We start from the raw sequence: 21,645 nt of genomic DNA, 5'->3' as shown, positions 1-21,645 counted from the left end.
CCTCAAACTCTCTCTGCCCTCCACCTCCTTCCTATGTTATTGGACGTGTGATCTGTTATAGTAGAAATGGACACTCCTGCCAAAGGTGTCGATCACAACCCACAACCCATCTATGCTCCATTTAACTGGGGTTGAATGTACCTTCATCTCACTTCAAAATTTCTTTGCATCTTCATGGAATCATAACATTTTACAATTTATAATTGGAGGGGGACCTCAGAGGTCATCTAAAAGGTGTTGAGAGGTAGGTGTCAAACATGGCCCTATGTGTCCCGCAATGCTTAAGTTAGGAACCAGATTAAAATGTAATTGGAAAATACTTAAAATGAAAATAGAATAAAACATAGATAATACCAATCTGTGGTTTTCTAAGTCAATATGTGGCCCATAGGGATCCTTATGTACCCTTTTTATCTGAGTTTGGTACCACTGCTGTAGTCCAACCCATACCCGAAAAGTGTCCCCACTAACCCATATCTTACAAGTGTCCATTCAGTCTTTGCTTTTAAGATCTTCAAGGAGAGGGAATCATTATCTCCCAAAGCAACCTATTCTACTGTCAGACAGCTCTAGTCATTAGGAAATTTTTTTTCCCTGACACCAGCCTAACAACCTCTTTACAACTTCTCTCCATTGCTATTGGTTCTACCCTTTGGGAATAAATAGAACAAGCTTAATCCCTTTTTAACATGACAGCCTTCCAAGTACTAGAAAACAGTTCTCATGTTCCCTATTCCCTCCATCCTAGCTGTCTTCTTTTAGACTAAACGTTCATTCAAGGTTCCCTACCATTGTGGTTGCCCTCTTTTGGACACCCTCCAGATTGTCAACATCCTCCTTGTCCTGTGATACTCAGAACCAAACAGACTATTCCAGATGTAGTTTTTCTAAGTCAGAAGACTGGTCAGTAGGACTATCACCTCCTTCTTCTTGGAAGCTATGCAGCCTCAAATCACAATTGTTTTTTGGGCTGTAATATCCCCTCATTAATCCACTAATGCCCACAGATTTTTTTAATAAAAGTACCCACCCCCATCCTGTACCTGCAAAGTTGATTTTTTTTAAAACCATGCGAGACTTTGTATGGACCCTTATTAAATTTCATCTTATTAGAGGTTCTAGTCTATTGAGATCTTTTGGGATCCTAGACTCTGTGATTTTACAGTGGTAATTATCCAATCCCAGCTTTGTGTCATCTACAAATATGATAGCCATGCCATGTAGATCCATTCTTTCTCCTTGCTGTCTAGTCATAGAGGAAGAACAGTCTCTCCTTTCCAAGGCTTAATACCTCTACCTCTTGATTCCCACCTGCCTCCCTCCTATTCTTCAAGACCCTTTCTCTATCAATCATCCCTTCTCAATTTTTCCATCTCTTCTTCTCCATTGACTCTCCTCCGCCCACAAACAACTCAGGTCTCCAGTATTTCTTTTTTAAAAAATTAAAAACAAATTCTTACACACAACATCACTAATGTGAAAACATGTTTAATAGGAATGTATATGTATAGCCTATATCAGATTATGCACCATCTTGGGGAGGGAGGTGGAGAGGGAGGGGGAGAAAAATTTAAAACTCAAAAGCTTATTGAAGTGATTGTGAATAATTCAAAATAAATTAATTAAAAAATTAAAAAAAATTAAAAACAGCTACATAAATTTCCCTTGAACCTTGCTATACTGGAGTCATCACTCTGCTTTTTTTCTCCTTTCACCAGCAAATTCTCACCCTCTCTGCCTTCTTTTCCTCATCACTTGATGTCTCTTTAATCACACAGGGTAATATTTCACTCAGTCTTTTTAACTCCTGTAACCTGGCTTCTACTAATATTAATTTTGTCCTTGCAATACTAGGATTATCCTTGCCAAGGTTAGCAGTGATATTCTAATCCTCCAACCTAATGGTTTTTCGCAGTCCTCATTCTCCTTGACCTCTCTTCTTTGTTTGACCCATTGGTCCACTCAAACCTTTCTCCCTCTGGGCTTCCATGATACAGCATTGACTTAGCTCTCTTCCTACTTCCCTGGTCACCTCTCTGGGCCTTTTGCCCGCACAAGCTCCTCTCCATATTAACATACATCAAGGCTCCATGGTCAGCATCGATTTTTTGTTTCCTCTTGGAAATCCTTCAGATTTCTCATCCATTCTCATGGCTTCAACTGTCACTTCTATGCAGATGACTATCACATCTCCCTCTCTACCCCAATTTCACTCCATCTGCCTACTGGATGGACATTTCTATCTGCATGACCTCAAATTCTTCACACTCTCTAATGCGCTTGTGTGATGTCATGCCTTGCAATTCATCTTGTCTGTGTCTTACTCCCCAACTAGTTTCTTAGCTCCCTAAAGTGAGAAACTGCATCTAACCTAACCTTTATAATTCCTCCAGCACATAGCATAGTGCTCTATATCCAGCCAGCACTTTAAAAATGCATGTCAAATGAATGTTGTTGCACGAACCCAGAATTTTGAAGGATAGAGATGGGAACTACACTGATTCCATTGCTATAGGGATCTCCACGGTAAGGCAACTCCCTCTGCCTACTCTGTAAGCTTAGTGAGCTATCCAGACCAATTGAAATTCAAATAGGGCCACTAAGCCATACATAAGGATATAAGAATTTGGAGTGCATATTGACTTGGAAAACCATGTGTTAACATTATCTATGCTTTACTATATTTTGTTTTGTTAAAAATTTCCTAATTACATTTTAATCTGGTTGAACTATACTCTAGAGCATGGGTGGGGAACCTGTGACCTTCTAGGTCTTCAGGTGCAATCTTTCACTGAGTCCAAGTTTTACAGAACAAACCCTTTTATTAAGGGTTAAACCCTGATTATTATTACCTTGTTATTACTTTATTATTATCATCTTATTATTGAACCCTTTAATATTAATTAATATTAAGGGTTAAACACATTATTATTACCTTATTATTATCACCTTATTATTAAACCCCTTCATAAAAGGGTTTGTTCTGTAAAACTTGGACTCATTCAAAAGGTTGCACCCAAGGACCTAGAAGGTCACATGCGCCCTTGAGGCCGCAGGTTCCCCACCCCCGCTCTAGAGTGTTGTGACAGCTTGGAATACTGTGTTTGCCACCTTTGGCCTAGAGCACTGGGTGGTTAAGTGGCTTTCCCAGGGTCACACAGCCAATATATATCAGAAGCATCACTTGAACCCAGGTCTTCCCAGCTAGCTCTCTATCCACTGTGTCTGTCTCTATTCTGTCTCTCCAATGTGTCTAAAGCCAAACTAATTATCTTTCCATCCATATGAATCTATCCCTTCTGGATTTCACTGCTTCACTTATAAGGGTATCACTACTCTCCCATTCACTCATGCTGAAAACCTAAGAGTCATCCTTGACTCCCCTCTCTGCCCCTTCTGTCATTATTATGACCTTCAGAGTCTTTCTTTTTCATGTTTCCAGAATCTATCTTCCTTCTTTTCCACCGCCACTACCATGGCTGCCACTCAATCCAGGTCCTCATCATCACAGCCCTGGGCTATTTAATAGCTTTTCAACTGCATTCCCTGCCTCCTGTGTCTCTCCCTTCCAATCCATCCGAGGTAGAGCAGCTGCCAGTTTAATTTTCTAATAATTCAGCTTTCTGTACGTGATTTCTTCTTCTCTCATCTCCAGTTCAAAACCCATCAATAGCTGCTCCTTATCCATGAGACGAAGTGCAAATGCTTCATCACGGCATTTAAAGCAATCCATGGTTTCACCCTACCTTACCTCTTAATAGCTAGCATTTTCCTCTTCAATCTTATCTCCTACTATTTTCCAAAACAAATCCTCTACTCAACCTTATTTTTCCCCCAAACATGGCATGTGCCTTTCTGCCTAAGAATTCTTTGAATGAAGTTTCCTTCCCCCTTCCCTCCTATTATCTAAGATCTACCATTTCTTCAAAGCCAAAGTCTAATAATGTCTCTTGTGTCCAGAGGCCTTCTACAAGGGCCCCAGCTCCCAACCCAGTGATGGTTCCTTCTAATACTTAGAATCCCAAAATGGAAGGGAACTCAGGGATCTCATAATCCATCCATTTTACATATGAAGAAATTGAGGCCCACAGAGGTTATAAATTTATCTCAAGGCTACTTAAGTAAGTAGCAGAGCCAGGATTCAAACCCAGGTTTTCTGACTCCAAACTTTGACCTCTTTTTACCTTGTATACTGCTTTCCCCTAATGGTCATTGTCACTCTTGCCATATGCTGTCTATCATAGTTAGGTTTATCGGTCAAAAAGAGTGCTAGCTTTGGAGTTGGAAGACTTGGGTTCTAACCCTAGTTATACCTGTATGGGCTTGAGTAAATCATTTAACATCTTGGTGACTCAATCTTCTCATCTATAAAATGAAGGTTTAGTCTAGACCAGAGGTTCTTAACTTTTTTGTGTGTTTCATGGATGCCTTAGGTAGTCTTATAAAGCCAATGGATCCATTCTCAAAATAATATTTTTAAACATATAAAATGCATATGACTTCAAAGGAAACCAACTATATTGAAATAAAGGGGTTTTTTTTCCATCCTAGGTTCATGGACCCACTGAAAACTATCCACAGACCCCTTCTGGGTGCAGAAATCCCACCTCCATCCCCATGAAGATGATCTCTAAGATTCCTCCCACTTGAAAAATCTGTGATCCGATGTGTATACAATGCCTCTTTAGCTAGAACTTAGAAGGCCTGGGATGTTGTTTTATCCTTCTTTATTTTCCAGTGTGTTGGGTCATAAAACCTCACATTTTTACAGTTGATCAAACTTTCTTCATGGCAATTCTGTAATGCAAGGATTCTTATTATCCTGATTTTACAGATGAAAAAACTGAGTCTCAGAGAAATTTGATGACTTGCCCCAGATCTCCAGATTAATAAGTACTATAGGCAGGCATTTCAATTATAAGTCTAGTGCTCTATTCACTATACCGCGTCAGTAAACAGAACTTGGTGGAAATGCCAATGTTGATTGATGGTGATGGGAAGGGGAAAGAGTTCTATTGGTTTGAGAGAGAATTTGGTCTTTGTGTGGCTATATATGTGCACGACTTTTATGTGTGTATGTGTGGGTTTGTATCCTGACATATATGTGTCTGTCTTTGCGTGATCTATAAAATATTATAGTCATTACAGACCTCAAAGATCATCTCATCCAAACCTCTCATCTTTCAGAAGAGGAAACTGAGACCAAGACAGAAAAACAGATTTGTCCGAGGGTGGGGAGCATGTGGCCTTCTAGGTCCTCAAGTTCAGCCCTTTGACCGAATCCAAACTGCAGAGAACAAATCCCCTTAATAAAAGAATTTGTTCTGTAAAATTTGGACCCAGTCGAAAGGCTGCACCCAAGGACCTAGAGGTCCACATGTGGCCTTGAGACCACAGGTGCCCCACCCCTGGCACTCTAGGATATACACTTGGTCACTGAATAGTTACCAAGCACCTAACAGTAAAACACTGTGTGAATCTCTGGCTATATTGTTGAGTTCTTTTTTTTTGGGGGGGGGCTATATTAAAGACCTGTGATTTAACTGATCTAGGGAGCTTCTGATGAGGGGAGAGAGCTCCCTCCATCAAAGCAGATTGGCGCTGGTCTGTTGCTTACAGTCTTAGGTAGTTGCTTCAATGCTCCCCAAGAGGTAAAAGTGATTTGCTCCAAGTCACAAAGTAGGTGTCAAAGAGGGAACTTAAACCCAAGCCTCTCAGACTTAGAGTTCAGCACTCTGACCCACCATCCTATATTACCTCTCATGCGCGCACACACACACACACACACACACACACACACACACACACACGTATAGAGATTACAGAACATCTCAAAATTTCCCCTGCCAAGAATATCTCTTCCATACACATCTCTCTCATAGATGCAGGTAAACACTGTTCTTGGAGCCAGCAGACATGGGTTTTAGTTCTGACTTTGGGTAAAAAAAAAAAAAACAAAAAAAAACAAGGTGTCCTGGAAAGAAGACTGGATTTTTCAATCAGAAGACTTGAGTTTGAATCCCAGCTCTTCTAACTCAACTGTGTGAACTTGGGCAAATCCAAGAGGCATAATATAAAGAACCCTCCACCTGGAGTCAGGTGAGAACAGGGTTTGACTACTACCATGCAGCATGGCATAGTGGAAAAGACACTTGATTTGGAGCTAAATGTTCTCCATTTGAATCTTGGCTCTACCCCTTAACCTGTGTGATCTTGGGTAGGTTTCTTAACCTTTTGGCCTCAGTTTCCCTATCTGTAAAATGAAGGGGTTGTACTCAATGACCTCTAAGTTCCCTTTCAGCTCTAAATTTTTCGTCTCACGATATCTGTATGCCTAGGGGCAAGTCAAAGTTATCCTCTCTGAGCCCCAATGCCCTCACCTGTAAAATGGGGCAGGAATAATAACATCTACCTCATATGGTTGCTGTGAAGTTCACACAAAACACCATGTGCCAAGCACTTCATCAACCTTAACTTGTTTCAATAGCACTTTACAGTTCTCAAGCCACTTTCCACAGAACAACGATAACCAGGTGCTCTCCCTCTTGGGGCCTCAGTCTTCTCATCTGTAAAATGATGCTACTGGACTAGATAAAGTGTTCTTAACCTTGTCTGTGTCCTAGAACCCTTTGTCAGTATCGTGTAGCCTTCTTAGAATAATGTCTTGAATAACTGAAGGAAACGCTAAATTAAGCACAATTTTTTCCCCTTCCAAGTTCATGAATCTCCTGAAATCTATCCACAGAATCCTTGGAGATTCATGGACCCCAATTTAAGAACCGCTGAACTAGATGATCTAAGGTCCTTTCCACTTCTAGATTTTATAATCCTAATTGGCTTCATCTATAGGAACTTCAGTTTTCTTCCCCTATAAAATGAGGATAATAACCCATGCCCTGTCTTTCTCACAATGTGACGTAAGGAGCAAATAGATGGGTACAAAGCATTCTTATAAAGTGCAAAGCTTAGACAAAGGTTAAGTTACATATACTGGTGCGGATGTACAAAACCACGTTTTCTCAAGCTAATAAATATAACTTTTCCATGATATCTCTTTTGGCTTATGGGATGCCATCTCATTAGCATGGGTCAAGGGTTCAATTGTCTCTCTGAGGAACTTTGGACTCCACAGAGGTTTCCCCCAGGCTTTTGGAAATGAGGCCCCCTGTCCATCTTGTTCCAACAGAGAGGACAGTCATAGGCACAACTCCCCTCCTTTCCTCCCACCTGGAGTCTGGAAGCCCATCCCCAAAGAAAAGCCTCACCTGCTATAGTAGACAGAGAAGACTTCTTCTTTCAGCACTCCTTGGGAGATCATGTTGTCAAAGACAGGAAGTATTCCGCTCATTGATCGGGCAGGGTAGCCCAGGCCCAGGATGCCATCGAACCTGGCCAGTCCAAAGGGCATCAGGGGCAGCACTGTGACCTCACCAAACACCTGGGTCATGCTGATCCCACCAATCTATGGATAAGGAAGTCAGAGAGCTGGAAGGCAGGCCAGGCATATTGCCAGGACAGCCAGGCCTGGGGATGACCCCGGGCTGCAGAAAATCAAGATATTGGTCCCTGATTTGGGACACAGAGAGTTTGATTTGGAGGAATTAGGGAGGGAAAAGAAAAGAAATTGGTAGTAGGAAGATAGGTGTAGAATCTGAAGGAACTATTGAGGTCATCTAGTCTAACCTCATTTTACAAATAAGGAAACTGAGACCCAGAAGATTACATTACTTGCCCAAGGTCACATGATAAGTACCAGGGTTCGGATTTGAATCCAGCTTCTTTAAAACTCTAGAGCTTCCATCTAATCCACTCTGGCCACATCATTCCCCTCACCACATGGGTTTGGTTGCTTGACAACCTGACTCATTTACCACTTCCTACGTGCACCCCGGGCTCTAGGCTGCCCTTTTAGGACTTCCTATCCCTTTCCAGGCTGCCCTTGCTATCCATCAAAACCTGATGTCAGCTGGATCAAAATGTTAATGGAGTTGTGAGTCGCACAGTACGTGTTGTGCTGGGCCTTCTCCCTCAGGAATGACCTAGCCTGAAGGCACCCCAAGGGCCTAGAGGAATACTAGGACGAGAGGGACAGGTTGGACTCTGGGCCAAATTGTTAGTCTGTCCTTCCAGTACTCTTTTCTCCCTGCTACATCCCGAATGCCTTCATTCCTCTCCCAAAGATTCCCACCCAGCCACAGCCCTAAGGCACCACAGAGTGTCGGTCCAAGCTTCAGATTTTACCCATTTCTTTTTCCCCCAAGTCTCCCTTCCAAAAAAATGCTCCTTTCCTGTGACTCATTTCTCAGGGCCTTCCTCTCAGCCAGGGACAGTAGGTGGATCCACACAGCAAGTCCGTCTTTGCCTAAGACCTTAGTTAGCCTGTGGCTTACCCCTTCACTCAAAACACTGGTACCCTCCCAAAGCTCTGAAGGAGATGAGGATAGTGGGGATTTTAGAAATAGTGAAGAGATGTGTAAGAGAGAGATTTTTGGTCTTCTCAAATCATATCACAAGGGGGAAAGAACTAGAACCTCTAGGTAATTTGACCATAAGTTAATCTCATGCAAATTATATGCAAAATACCATGCAAATAATAAAGATCTTCTGTTTGAGTCAATTTAGCCTTCTTCTACAATAAATACGTGGGCTACATTTCTGCTCCCCAGTGATCAAGCAGAAGCAGCCAAACTCTATTGTTATCTGTCTCCCTAGGTGGGTTTTTTTTTCTGTAGAAATGCGATCAATTTATTATTAAAATGTATATTTCTATCAACTTTAAAACAACGGTATCCATTCATATTGGCTGGATTCAGCTAGGTAGCAAACAGACATGCTTTGAACGGCTGTAGATATTAATGTCTAAACACGAGAACAGATTCTTTCCTTGAAAATTTTCAAACGGATGCACAAATAAATGCTTATGAAATTGAGTGGAGGATTAATTTCAGCCAGAAATTTCTTCAATGTCAATCAATAGTGTCTCCCCAGGTTTTGAGAATAGACCTGTATCCATTCCCTCTCTTCAAGCTTCCCCCTCCCCCACAAGGATTCCTCCAGGATCTTAAAGTTGGTAGGGGGAACATTCATTCCTTGGGAGGGACTCACAGTCACTGTATCCTGGCTCAGGAAGCCCTTGACTCTGCCCGATGCATAGTGGATGCTGAATTTGGTCCCATTGTCTTTGTAAGTGGAGGATTTGGAGAAGTCATATTGATTGTGAATCACTGGTAGGGAGACACAGACCCAGGTATTAGAGTAGGGAACCAGGTAGGGCAGAGAAGGTAGGAACGTGCTCAGGATGGCAAGACTAGACCCTCTTCCCTATCACTAATGGGGACCTTGAACAAATCACTTCTCTCTGGATTTCAGTTTCCTCATCTGTCCAAAAAGGGGGCCAATAGATAATCTCTACCATCCTTCCGTACAGTCTATAATTCCACAGTCTGCAGGGTTGAAGGCTTTGAAAACGTGCCCCAAAGCATCATGGCTTAATAGATAGCCAGTCCAAAGCAAAGAAGACTTTGCTCTAACACAGATTGGCTTCGTGACCCCAGACACATCATTTACTTTCTCAGGCCTCAGTTCTCTAAGACTAAAGTTGTAGAGAAGGTGACTACTTACACTGGTAGAGGGAGTTTCTTTACCTGGGAGCACTCTGTATCAATGAAATTCCAGGTCAATCACTATCCCGTAATAAAACTTTTTTAAAAATTACTGAACAACTACTATGTGCCCCATACTTTGTCAGAGCCATAACTAGGATTTTTTTTTCCAAATGCTGCAACCCAATGCCTGCTGCAGTCAGCATGAAGGGTGACTTCAATTTGGGAGCTAGATTGTGACATTCCCCATGGTGGGCACACAAGATTTGGGGACACCAGTGCTGATTCTGGGCACTACTTAGGTAACTGCTGGGTGTATGTAGGGCTCACCCAGCCTGCTATCCTCTAGCTTCCTATTTTATCTCATTATCTTGCTAGCTAAGCAGTTAGGTGGTGTTTACATATTGCTGAAGACTAAATGTACTGTCAATCTATGCCTAAACCCCACTCACCTCACTTAAGCCTCTGTACCCTGTTTCTGCTGAGCTTTATTTCATTGTTTAAATGAATCATCTTGAAGCATCTCTAGTCTCAGGGTGAGGGTGGGGATAAGTACACAATATACACTAGATAAATGCTTGTTGGTTGACAGGTTGTCAGAGATAAGGGTTAAGGACCTGTGATAGACACTAAGATGCTATTGATGGACTCCTAATTGCTAGGAATCATGGGAGCTCCTTGAATGGAGGTTAAATGCTAAGAATGGCATTGGTCTAAGTGTCAACAAGAAAGGGCTAATTGCCAGGGATGGCAGCTAAGCGTAGGTAATGAGAGAGGCCAAGTTCCTGGCATGACACTGTTAAATTGAAGCCCTGGAGCCTGAGCACTGAGAATAGGAGCCTGGTGACTTGAGGCAAAGTGGAGGGAGGAGGAGAAGCTTAGGAATTCCATCTTGTTGCAGGCTGGGGAAAACCCAGACATGTGTCCTTTGAATTGGCCAGGACCTCAAATGCTTTGATTCCTTATTTTCCCCCCTTGTTATCATTTTGGCTTTCCTGCCTCAACAAACAAGGAGCTGGGAGTCAGGACTCCTGGGCTCTGTACACAAATCGGATAGCTCTGGGCTTTCATTTCCCTATCTAGAAAGTGAGAATTATCCCCATCCCTTTGGAAAGGATGAATGAGTAAATGGGAGGATAGGAGGAAAAAGGCTTAGGTTTGGGATGGTTTGGGGCCAGGCACAAGATTGGACTCCTAGACAAGAGAGCCTGGACCTTGGTACTCCAGTGCTAGGATCTTACGACATGCTGTATAGAGTGGATCACATCTGCTGGAGGGCACCCAAAAGTCAGCAGAGCCCGTATCAAAAACGACTCGGAAGGTTTGGGGTGGGCTGCCGATATTGACTTCACCATAATACTGGGTCTGTGGGGATGAAAAAAGGGAGATGTACTCAGGGCAAATCAACTCATTCCCTTGGACCTTAGTTTTCTCATCTACAAAATAAGTAGGTTAGACTAGATGATCTCTTCAGGGCTCTTCCAGTTCTGAAATGTTGCAGAACGGTGTACTGGAAAGTGTGAGGGACTGTCCTGCTTTTAAATTCCAGCTCTCAAAAACTAACTGTGGCCTTGGGCAAGTCAATTAACTTTGTCAAACCCCAGGTTCCTCATCTGTAAAACGGTAATGATAGTACTTGTACTACATACTAAGGATAACCAAAAATACACTATAAACCTTAAAGCATTATAAAAATTAGTTGTTGTCATTCTTGCTTTTTGGCTGCTTGCAGTATTTTTATTTTCTTTGGCCTAGAAGCTCTGGATTTTTATTATAATATTCCTAGAAGTATTCATTTGGGGGATTCTTTCAAAAGGTGACCAGTTGATTCTATTTCCACATTGGCCTCTGATGCTAAGAGCTCTGGGCAATTTCTCTTAAGATTGCTTGAAATATGATATCTAAGCACTTGCTTTTTTTTGTCGTGGTGTAAAGTCCATTGATTCTTAAATTTTTTTTTTCTCCTTGATCTGTTTTCCAGTTCAGTCATTTTTTACTATGAGGTACCTTAGATTTTCCTCCTTTTTTTTTTTGTTTAGTCTTTTGACTTTGCTTTAATATTTCTTATTGTCTCATGCAGTCATTGGCTTCTACCTAGTTCATTCTAATTTTCAGGGAGTTTGTTGCTTGGGCAAGGTTTTGCACCTCTTGTGCCAAGCTGTTAACTCCCTTTTCTTCTTCCATAGCTTTTATTTCTTTTCTAATTATTTTCCTGTAATGCTATCATTTCATTGACAAAAACATTTCTTAACTATTTTAAACTCTTGCTTCATATCTTGCAGACATTCTAGTTGAATTTGTGCCCATGGGGAGGAAAGGGAAAAGATGAATATTGGAGGACTTACATCTTCAAAATTGGTGACCACAACAGTGGCTGTTTCATTAAGCTCAGACAGCTGCTTGACATATGAATTCCAATCCATGTTGAAATTCTCCAAATCCTTGCCCCTGATCTTCATGTTTTCCTGGATAGAGGTCATTTTCTTGAGAACAATCCTGTCCCGGAATAGAGGGAAGAAAAAAACCAAGAATATTAGAGTCTCTGAAGGTCCCCTACCCAATCACTTAAGGTCATTTCACTCATTCTCTTGCCCCAAGTCAAGACTACCCCTAACCTCCCCATCCAGGCATTTGAGAGCTGGGTCTGTTTCTAAAGACCTCTAGAGAAATTCTAGGACAGAGGTGTCATGGGTAGTGTTGCCTGAACCATACTAAAATGTAATTGGGAAATGTTGAACAAAATAAATAAAAAATACAATGAAACATAGATAATGCTTGTGGTTTTATAAGTCAATATGTGACCCTCAGGGGTCAGTCTCTATTGGAGTTTGACACCACTGGTCTAAAAATCTCCTTGGGTTCATTTATTCAAGGATTTTTTTCCCCCTCTCATTTACTCTAAATCCTCCCTGCTTTATTTTCTATGTTGAGGTGAAAATGCCCCTCACCTCCATATACTCACCTGCCACTGCCCTTGTAATTACTTCTTCACAAGATAACAGAACATAACTCTTCCACAGATAAAGACAGTGATATATGTGACCACTAGGGCTGAGTACTGTAGCCACTGGGGACTAGCTAAGTATTAGAATGGATAGAGTGTTAGACTTCAAGTCAGGAAGTTCTGAATTCAAACCCCACCTCAGACGCTTACCAGCTTTGTGATCATGGGTAAATCATTTAACCTCTTCCTGTCTGTAAAATGGGGGTAATAATAACATATACCTTACACAGTTGTGAGAATTAAATGAGACAATATAGCTAAAGTACTTTGAAACCTTAAAGCACAGTATAGATGCCAATTATTATAATTATAGTATATATTACATATATCAACTATTATTACTATTGGCAAGGTTTCTGTGTTGGATATTTTTGTTTAATTGTTAAAAAGAAGGAAATGACTGTTTTGTTAAAAAATATCACTGAAACATTAAAAAAGTTTTATGAGTCCATTCCTCCTCTCCTCTCTCTCTCTAGTCAGCCTAAATAAACTAATCCCAATAAAGAAGGGGGAAAAGATCTGAATTTAGAATCAGAGGACCCGGGTTCAAATTCCAACTTTGCTACTTATGACTGTGTTATCTTAACCAAGTCACACCCTTTCTGGGCTTTAGTTTCCTCATCTGTAAAATGAGAGGATTGGGTTAGTTTATCTCTAAGGTCCTTTCCAGCTTTAAATCTTCTCTCCCATAATTTATTCTTCTTTTTCGTAGAAAATACACTCGACACTAAAAGACTTAAGGAAACAAGGGATCCTGACTTATCATTCTTATCAGTGGCATGGCCACAGAATTTCCATCCGCCTCCAGCATGGGCAGAACGCTCTTACTGTTCTCTTAGACAAATGTTGGCAGCTGGGTGGAGAACTGGGGACAAGAAGGGATAATACAGAAGACAGTTCTTCCAACTCTGAGATTCAGCGATTTGTTAGAATCCCCCACAACCACGACAACAACAACAAGCCAGGCGAAGGTCTAAAGGGCACCCGGGGAAGTGAGGAAGAGAATCCCAGAAGCAGGGTATTGAGTTGAGAAGGAGGTGGTGCTACGTGTGAACAGTAGGTGGCAGCAGATATTCACAGTAGCCCAGCACTAAGGCTCTGGCTGGCTGGCACTCAGACGTCATGTTGGCTATATGGGTGTTGAGGGAACTAGGTGATGGAGGGTCTTGTGGAAAAGCGTCAGCAGTTCCATTGCTGGGACCTCTGATGCCTCAATATGAAGAATGTTTGCCCCCAAAGGTCAACTTCAATGTTACTTCCCTGACCAACTATGCTCAGACACTTCCTTGATGACCAAGGATGGTCTAAGGGTCACAGATCTAAAGTTAGAAGGGATGTTGGAGGCCACCCAGCCCAACCCTCTATTTTATTTTAGGCAATTGGGGCTAAGTGACTTGCCCAGGGTCACACAGCTAGTAAGTGTCAAGTGTTTGGTCTGAGGGCAGATTTGAACTCAGGTCCTCCTGACTTCAGGGTCGGTGCTCTATCCACTGCGCCACCTAGCTGCCTCCCAACCCTCTATTTTAGATGTGAGGAAGCTGAACTTATGAGACTTGCCCAAGGTCACATCCAAAGCGAGATTCAAACTGAGAGGCTGTGCTTTGACTTTAGAGACAGTGCCCTCTTTCCACTGTACCAGTCCCATTCCCCCCTCCACACCTGGGACACTATGCCAGAAATCACCCTGTTGTAGGTTTGGTTATGGGCTTTCCTCATACACAGTGGAGTCCTTTCCATTTGAAGATCATCCTTATTTCTAACCTCCCAAATTCATATCCTGACCCCAAATACCCTCAACTCCAAACACACATTCGCACAGGGGTGTGCTGATAAATGTTTAACAACCGGTTCTCGGGGGTGGGGGTGGGGAATGTACATAAGATGTACTTGTAACATTAACTTTCATCATTAGCGTTTTTCTCCATCATGCTCTTAAGTCCAGACAATCAATAAAATAATAAATCGAACCCTGATTTGTAGCTTTGCCAATTTCTGAGGTGAAAATGCTTTCCTTGAAAATTAACAATCAGCTCTTAAGAGCCTCTATAATTTGCTTAAGACATTTCCTTCATCTGGAATTCAGCATGTTTTCTATTTTCTCTCTGCCTATTGAAAGTCCACCTAGCCTTCCAGGCCCTGCTCAAGCTCTGGCTCTTCTGAGAAGCCCTTTCCCAGACCACCTCCCCCCCCCCCATACTCTCCTTCCTTTAAATGCCTGTAGGAGTTACTTTCTGTATTACACAATGTAACTTTTTGTGTGTGTGTGTACTGGATGTGAGATTTCACCCACGTAAGGAACTTCTCATCCTAGAAAGTCCCTCGGCTAATGTGGCTCTCTGTGCTTGGGGAAATTGTTTTAGTTATATTTATAGAGTACTTTAGAGTTTTATCTCACATTATCTTTACAACCACTTAGGGAGGAAGGTGCTAATATTTCCCACATTTTACAGACAAGGAAACTGAGGCAGATTACGTTTGAGTGACTTGCTCAAGTATGCATAGCCTAAACATACATAGCCAATCTGTATTTAAGTCTAGGTCTTGCTCACTCACAGCACAGCTCTCTAGACACTAGGCTTGTCTCAGCAGTTTTTGTTTTTAAATTTAATTAGTTCTTAGTGGCTTCATACATATTGTTTCCAGAACATGCTGGAGCCAGCTCTAATTGGCTCACCAGAGCTGATTGTTAACTTTCAGTGTGAACATTTACACCTCAGAAATCAGGGCTTAATTTCCTGTTTTGTTGATTGTGCCTGGACTGAAGAAAGTGAAGGAGGAAAATGTTAAGAATGCAGATTACAATCTCCTGAGGGTATGTTTCTCCCCCCTCCCCCCACTCCAACTCAGTTGTTAAATATTTATTAGGACACCTCCAATTATTTCTTTAACTAGATGTAAACGCCTTGAAGGCAGGGCCCAGCCTTCTCCCAGCACACCTAGCAAGTTCTATGCAAATTAGATGATTATCTCTCCACTTCATCTTTCATTCTATTGCAAAAATAAGCTTCCTAATCCACATTTCTAACCAGGTCAACTCCCCTCCCTCCTTTAAAACCCATAATGGCTCCCTATTGCCTTTAGGACGATAAACAAACTCTAAGCCTGCTGTTGAAGAGTTTCTGTAAACTCATTTCAACCTACCTTCCCAATCTCATTTCATGTTGTTCCCCCGCTGTGCCAAGCTGTGAACTATCAGCATTTCCCCAACCTCCACATGACACCTGTCTGCCTGTATCCCTAACATCACAGAAGTTATCCTCCATAAATTATTCTGGGGTGCGTTCACTTTTCATCCCTGGCTTTCAGAGTACTAATCTTCCTTCCAAAAACAGCTCAGGCTCCACCATTTCCATGAAACTTTCCCAAAGCACTCCCCCAAGGGGATTGTTCAGCCATGTGCAAATCTTCATGACCCTATTTGAGGTTTTCTGGGCAAAAATACTGGAGTAGTTTGCCATTTCCTTTTCAGCTAATTTTACAGCTGAGGAAATGGAGACAAACAGGGTTAAGTGACTTGCCTGGGGTCACGTAGCTAGTAAATGTCTGAGGCCAGATTTGAACCCAGAAAGATGAGTCTTCTTGACTCCAGGCCTGGCGCTCTATGAGCTATGTCACCACCTAGCTGCTCTCAAGGTTACTCTCTCATTTATCCAATATTCCCAGAACTTTGCGATCTCTGCTGCTTTTACTCACGATCTTGAATTATATTAAAATTAAAATTATAATAATTATAATAAAGCACTAACCTCCACCTTCTAGTCAAATGAGAGCTCTTTGAAGGTAGGAACCGTTTTCTGTTTATTTTGTCTCTCTTTTTCACGACTCTGCTCCCTGCTCCTACCGTTCTGACCTCATTGGTGTCCCGCTGGATCTTCATCCAGGTCACACCCATGAATTGTAGATGTCTCCCAAGGTTCTGTCTAAGTGTCTACCTTGGTGATCTCATCAGCTCCCATAGATCCAATTGTCACCTCTATGCAGGCAATTCTCAAGTCTATTTATCCAGCTCTGACCTTTGCCCTGACCTCTAGTGTCACATCTCCAACCTATTAACACCTCCAGCTGGATGTTCCAGAGATCTCAACGTGTCCAAAAGAGAAGCCATTCTCTTCCTCCCTCCACTGAACTCTGCCTTCTTCCAAACTTCCCAATACTGTCCAAAGCAGTCACCCAGGATCACAATCTCAATGTCCTTCCTGGTTCCTCTCTTGTACCCATTCTATATGGTCAAACTCTTACCAAGTCTTGTTGTTCAAACCTTCACAACATCTCTCCTCTATGCCCCTTCCCTTTCTCTCCATTCACACAGCCATTACTCTGAGGCAGGCTCTCAGAGACTTCTATTTGGTCTCCCTGTCTCCAGTCTCTCTTCACTACAATCACCCTCCACTCAGCTGCAAAAATGATTTTCCTAAGGCAAAGGTCTGATCATGTCACCCTCCCTACTGAATAAACTTCAGGGGGACTCTCTGTTCTAACCAGGATTAAATAGAAAGTGCTCTGTTTGGCTTTCAAAGCCCTTCACGTGTGGCCCTTTGACTGAATCCAAACTTCACAGAACTTTCTGCTCTGTTCTGTTTGCCACACGTGAGGAGGGCCTCATGTGGCCTCAAGGCTGCAGGTTTCCCACCCCTGATCCTGGGCCCTTCCCACCCTTCCAGTCTTCTTACACCTTAACTCCCCTCAACGTGCTCTACAGTAAAGTGACATTTGGCTTCTCGAAGTTCCTCACACAAGACACTCCCTCTCCAGACACTACACCTTTGCATTCGCTGTTCCCACATACCTGGAGCATTTTTCCTCTTCACCTCCATCCCTGCTTTCCTTGCTTCTGTGTACTGGTAAAAAACAAGTTTCCCTGGTACAGTCCCAGTCCCCAGAATGCTAACAAACCCAGAGATTGGACATTAACCCTTTTCAGCCTCTTGCTAGAATGGTACCAGAAGGGTCAAATCCTCTACTTCCCTGCTCCTCATTCCTATTCCTCTAATTCCCATTCCTCACTCCTTATTAGGTAATATAGACTATACCCTCACTAACAGGGCAGTTTCCCATTGGAATCCTACTGGCTCTTTGTCTCAAACAATATAGAAGTCTGAGCTTTTAGGGTGAGTACTCCTCTCCTGTACTGACCCCTGCAGGCAGAGAGGCCCCACAAGAAGACTGTCCATGCTGTGTGACCCTGGGCAAGTCACTTAACCCCATTGACTAGCAAAAAACAAACAAACAACAAAAAAAGAAGACTGTCCATGCTAAAAGTTTTTCTCTTTTTCCCATTGTGAATAGCAATAAAAAAAAAACTTTTCAGCTATCTCTGTGTGAACTGTTATAATTCATCTGGACTCCCTTACACGACTTCAAGATTCAGCTCAAATCCTGCTTTCTCCAAAAGACCTTTCACAGTCTCCCCTACTGTTAGTGTCTTTCCACTGAAATTATCTTTCATCTATTTTGTATATATACTCTCTCTCTATTACACACACACACATAACCCTAGCTGTTTTCATACTGTCTCCCGCATGAGAATGTGAGCTATATTCTACATTGACATCAGGCCTCTCTTTGTAACCCTAGAGCTTAGCACAGTGACTGGCACACAGTAGGTGCTTAATAAATGATTATTGATTGACTCTGGAGTTGAATTGGATCTGAAGATACTTGTTAGTTGATTGACTAATGCTACAATTCTGATCATTGTGGTTTTAAGCTCTGACTCAAAGTCAGTGGTGCTCCCTTCCCCCAAAATCCCTTTTTTCCTGATGGAAATTGGCCACAAGTATCATCAGTCCTGGTTTTGTCAGCTATGCAGATATGCTGCATAACTGTACTAGGTAACTATAGGGGGAATCAGTTATTCTCTATGGGCCTCATTTTCCCCATCTATAAGAGAAGACCATCACAGGTTTTTGAGGGGAGAGGAGAGTTGACATGATCAACATGTGCAGATAAACCAACTATTCTCTATTTATCATCTGTAGCCTTAGGAACTTGCTGCTCCTTAGGCTGGCTCATTGCCCTACTGTCTATCCTAGACAGAAAGAGCCCCCTGCCTCTGCTTACTGACCAACAGATGGAGCTTCCTCCTGATTGGCATCTGGAAAGCCCTCTTCTCCCCAAGGTTCTTTGGTCGCATCATCTCCCCCACTAAGTATTAGTCAGCCCCCCTTCTGACCCCTTCTACCCTCTTGGCCTCACCGTTGTAAGCCATCACTGGGCACACTGAAGAAGCAAGTGCTCCAGGCCGCCAGCAGGAGCTCCCAGCAATTCATTCCGTTCTGTCTGTCTGTCTGTCTGTCTGACCTGGGATTGAGGCTGCCTGTTCTTTTGCAAGTCCCATTTGCTTTTTTATACCCCTGAATTCTAGCTAGGATCCTTCTCTTCTATGATTTATAGACGGTAGGACAGGAGTAATAAATCCCAGTAATGGGCTAACCCTGTGTACGGAACCTGATGTCACCTGCTTCCAGGCAGGGCAACAAGGTGAAAGGGGTGATGGGAAAGTAGACCACTATTTAACAACGTCAGCAGTTCTACAAATCCATCATGCTGGTAACACAGCCTGTCCCTGGGTCCCACACTGTAGGTGACCTCAGGCATGAGACATAGAAAAACTGAGCCCCTCAGTGAGTCCAGGAGAAAATTAAGCCATAATGCAGGTTTCTGAATTCCCAGGTCTAGGTTTCCTCTCCCAGGCCATAGCCCTTAATGTTTTCTCATCATTCTCCATAATTGACCACACAAGTGTTATCAGTCTTGATTTTGTCCCAAATATGCTGCATAACTGTACCAGGTAACTACAGAGGACATTCATTATTTTCTATGGGTCTTCATTTCCCCATCAATAATGTAGAAGAAACCCTCCAGGCAAAATGTTTATTTTCTAGGGAGTACCAAGGTAAAATTTACCTGGGTAAAATTGGAAAGTGAAACTTTTGGGTCCCTAGTCTCCCGATCTTGCTCCCTTCTCCCCCTAATGATGGCACCTCCCTCTCAGTCCTTGCAGGGGCTACTCCTCTGTGAAAGTCAACAGTAGTCCATCTATACATATACCCAAATAAGGCTGTTCTCTGTCATTTGACAACATCATCATTAATTAATTAATTAATCAATCAATCAATCTCTTCCCCATCCCACTTATCTGAAAAGTTTGGCTTTACTGAGAAAATTGAGGTCATCCGTTGTGAGCTTCCTCTTCCCCCTATTCTCCACTTCAAATTCTCTCAATAACATCTCTCATTCTCTTGCTTTGTTTCAGTCCCTGAGGAAGAAGTGACCCTTCTGCTTGTGACTTAATTCCATCACTTTCTCCCCCCACCCTGGTCTCCTCCAATAGTCTGTCTCTTCAATCCATTCCTCCTCCCTAGGTCATCCTCAGTGTTGCCATATCTACTTGCTCTTTCCTTGTTGCTGCAAATAAGGCTATGTCTTCAGATAACAGGGCTAAGGTGAAAAGAGAGGCTGAGAAAGAAAATAGTGAGTAAAACTAAGATGAAGGGAAATTCACAGATAGTAATTATAACTTTGAATGGGAATGGGATGTTTATAGCAGCCCTTTTTGTGGTGGCAAAGAACTGGAAATTGCAAGGATTCCCATCAGTTAGAGAATGGCTGGACATACTGCTATGCTGTAAGAAGTGATGAGCTCAGTTGTTTCCATAGATCACCAACAAAACCTCTCAAGAAGAGATAGTAAGAGATACTCCAGTTAAAATAACTACAGACTGTATAAAATAACTGGGAGCACACCTGCCAAGACAAACAAAATTATAAAACACTTTTTACACACCAATAAAGTCAAATGTAAATAACTGGATAAATATTAATTATTCACAGGTAGGCAGAACTTATATAATAAAAATGACAATTTTACCCAATCTAGTTATTCAATACCATTCCAATTAAATTACCAAAAAAAATTGTTAGAAGGACATGGAAAGACTTGCATGAAACTATCAAGAAAGAAGTAAGCAGAACCACAAGAACATTGTATACAGTAACAGCAATATTGTTTTAAGAACAACTTTGAGCAGCTGTCATTTTGACTATTATAAATACACAAGTTAAAAGGAAAGGACATGTGAAGAAAGATGCTATCTGCAGCCAGAGAAAGAACTGATAAATAGAAGGATGTATAGGATAATTTTACATATATACATATACGTATATGTATATACACACACCTATTTGTGTCTAATGGTAGCCTTCTTGGATGCGAGGGGGGAGGGGAAAAAAAGGGAAAAATTTTGTAAGAATATCTAATTAAACCCATTTTAGAAAAGAATTTGAACCGGACATCAACGAGCTTCCTAAGAAAAAAGCACGAGAACCAGATGGCTTTACAATTGAATTCCACAAAACACTTAAAGATCAACTAATCCCAACATTAAATAAATTATTTGGAATAATAGGCAAAGGAGTTCTGCCAAACTTTTTCAATGAAATAAATATGGTACTGACACCCAAACCAGGAAGAGCAAAAACAGAGAAAGAAAATTATAGACCAATTTCGTTAAGGAATGTGGATGTAAAAATCCTAAATAAAATACTAGCTAGGAGACTACAACAGTATATTGCAAAGACTATACACTGTGACCAAGTGGTATTCATACCAGCAATGCAGGGATTATTTAACATAAGGAGAACTATTAATATAATTGATTATATCAATAACAAAAGTAACAAAAATATATGGTTATATTAATAGGTGCAGAAAAAGCTTTGGACAAAATACATTCCTGTTTAAAAACATTTGAAAGCATAAGCATAAATGGACTTTTCCTTTAAATGATAATATACATCTACCTAAAACCATCAACAAGCATTATTTGTACTGGGCATAAGCTAGAAGCCTTCCCAGTAAGATCGGGAGTGAAGCAAGGATGCCCTGTATTCAATATTGTATTAGAAATGCTAGCATTAGCAATAAGGAGGAGAAGAAATTGAAGGAATCAGAATAGGCAATGAGATTAATAAAACTATCTCTTTTGCAGATCATATGAATCCTAGAGATTCAACTAAAAAAGTTACTTGGAAATAATT

The 21,645-nt window shown here is 41.7% G+C and overlaps 1 protein-coding gene across 1 annotated transcript in view; it reads right to left on the bottom strand.

Moving 5' to 3' along the window:
* Window positions 1-18,917, bottom strand: part of REN (renin) — a 32,515-nt gene extending 13,598 nt beyond the window's left edge. The window contains exons 1-5 of the mRNA XM_021003058.2: window positions 18,802-18,917; window positions 11,948-12,098; window positions 10,844-10,967; window positions 9,106-9,224; window positions 7,266-7,462 (exon numbers count right to left, since the gene is read on the bottom strand). Coding sequence (XP_020858717.1) covers window positions 7,266-7,462; window positions 9,106-9,224; window positions 10,844-10,967; window positions 11,948-12,098; window positions 18,802-18,875 — 665 coding nt within the window. The 5' untranslated portion in view covers window positions 18,876-18,917. The remainder of the gene's footprint in view (window positions 1-7,265; window positions 7,463-9,105; window positions 9,225-10,843; window positions 10,968-11,947; window positions 12,099-18,801) is intronic.
* Window positions 18,918-21,645: the final 2,728 nt, after the last annotated feature.

Source organism: Phascolarctos cinereus, unplaced genomic scaffold (assembly GCF_003287225.1).
Source record: "Phascolarctos cinereus isolate Bilbo 61053 unplaced genomic scaffold, phaCin_HiC Scaffold_5;HRSCAF=322, whole genome shotgun sequence".
NCBI lineage: Eukaryota > Metazoa > Chordata > Mammalia > Diprotodontia > Phascolarctidae > Phascolarctos > Phascolarctos cinereus.
This window is presented reverse-complemented; position numbering and strand designations above follow the sequence as displayed.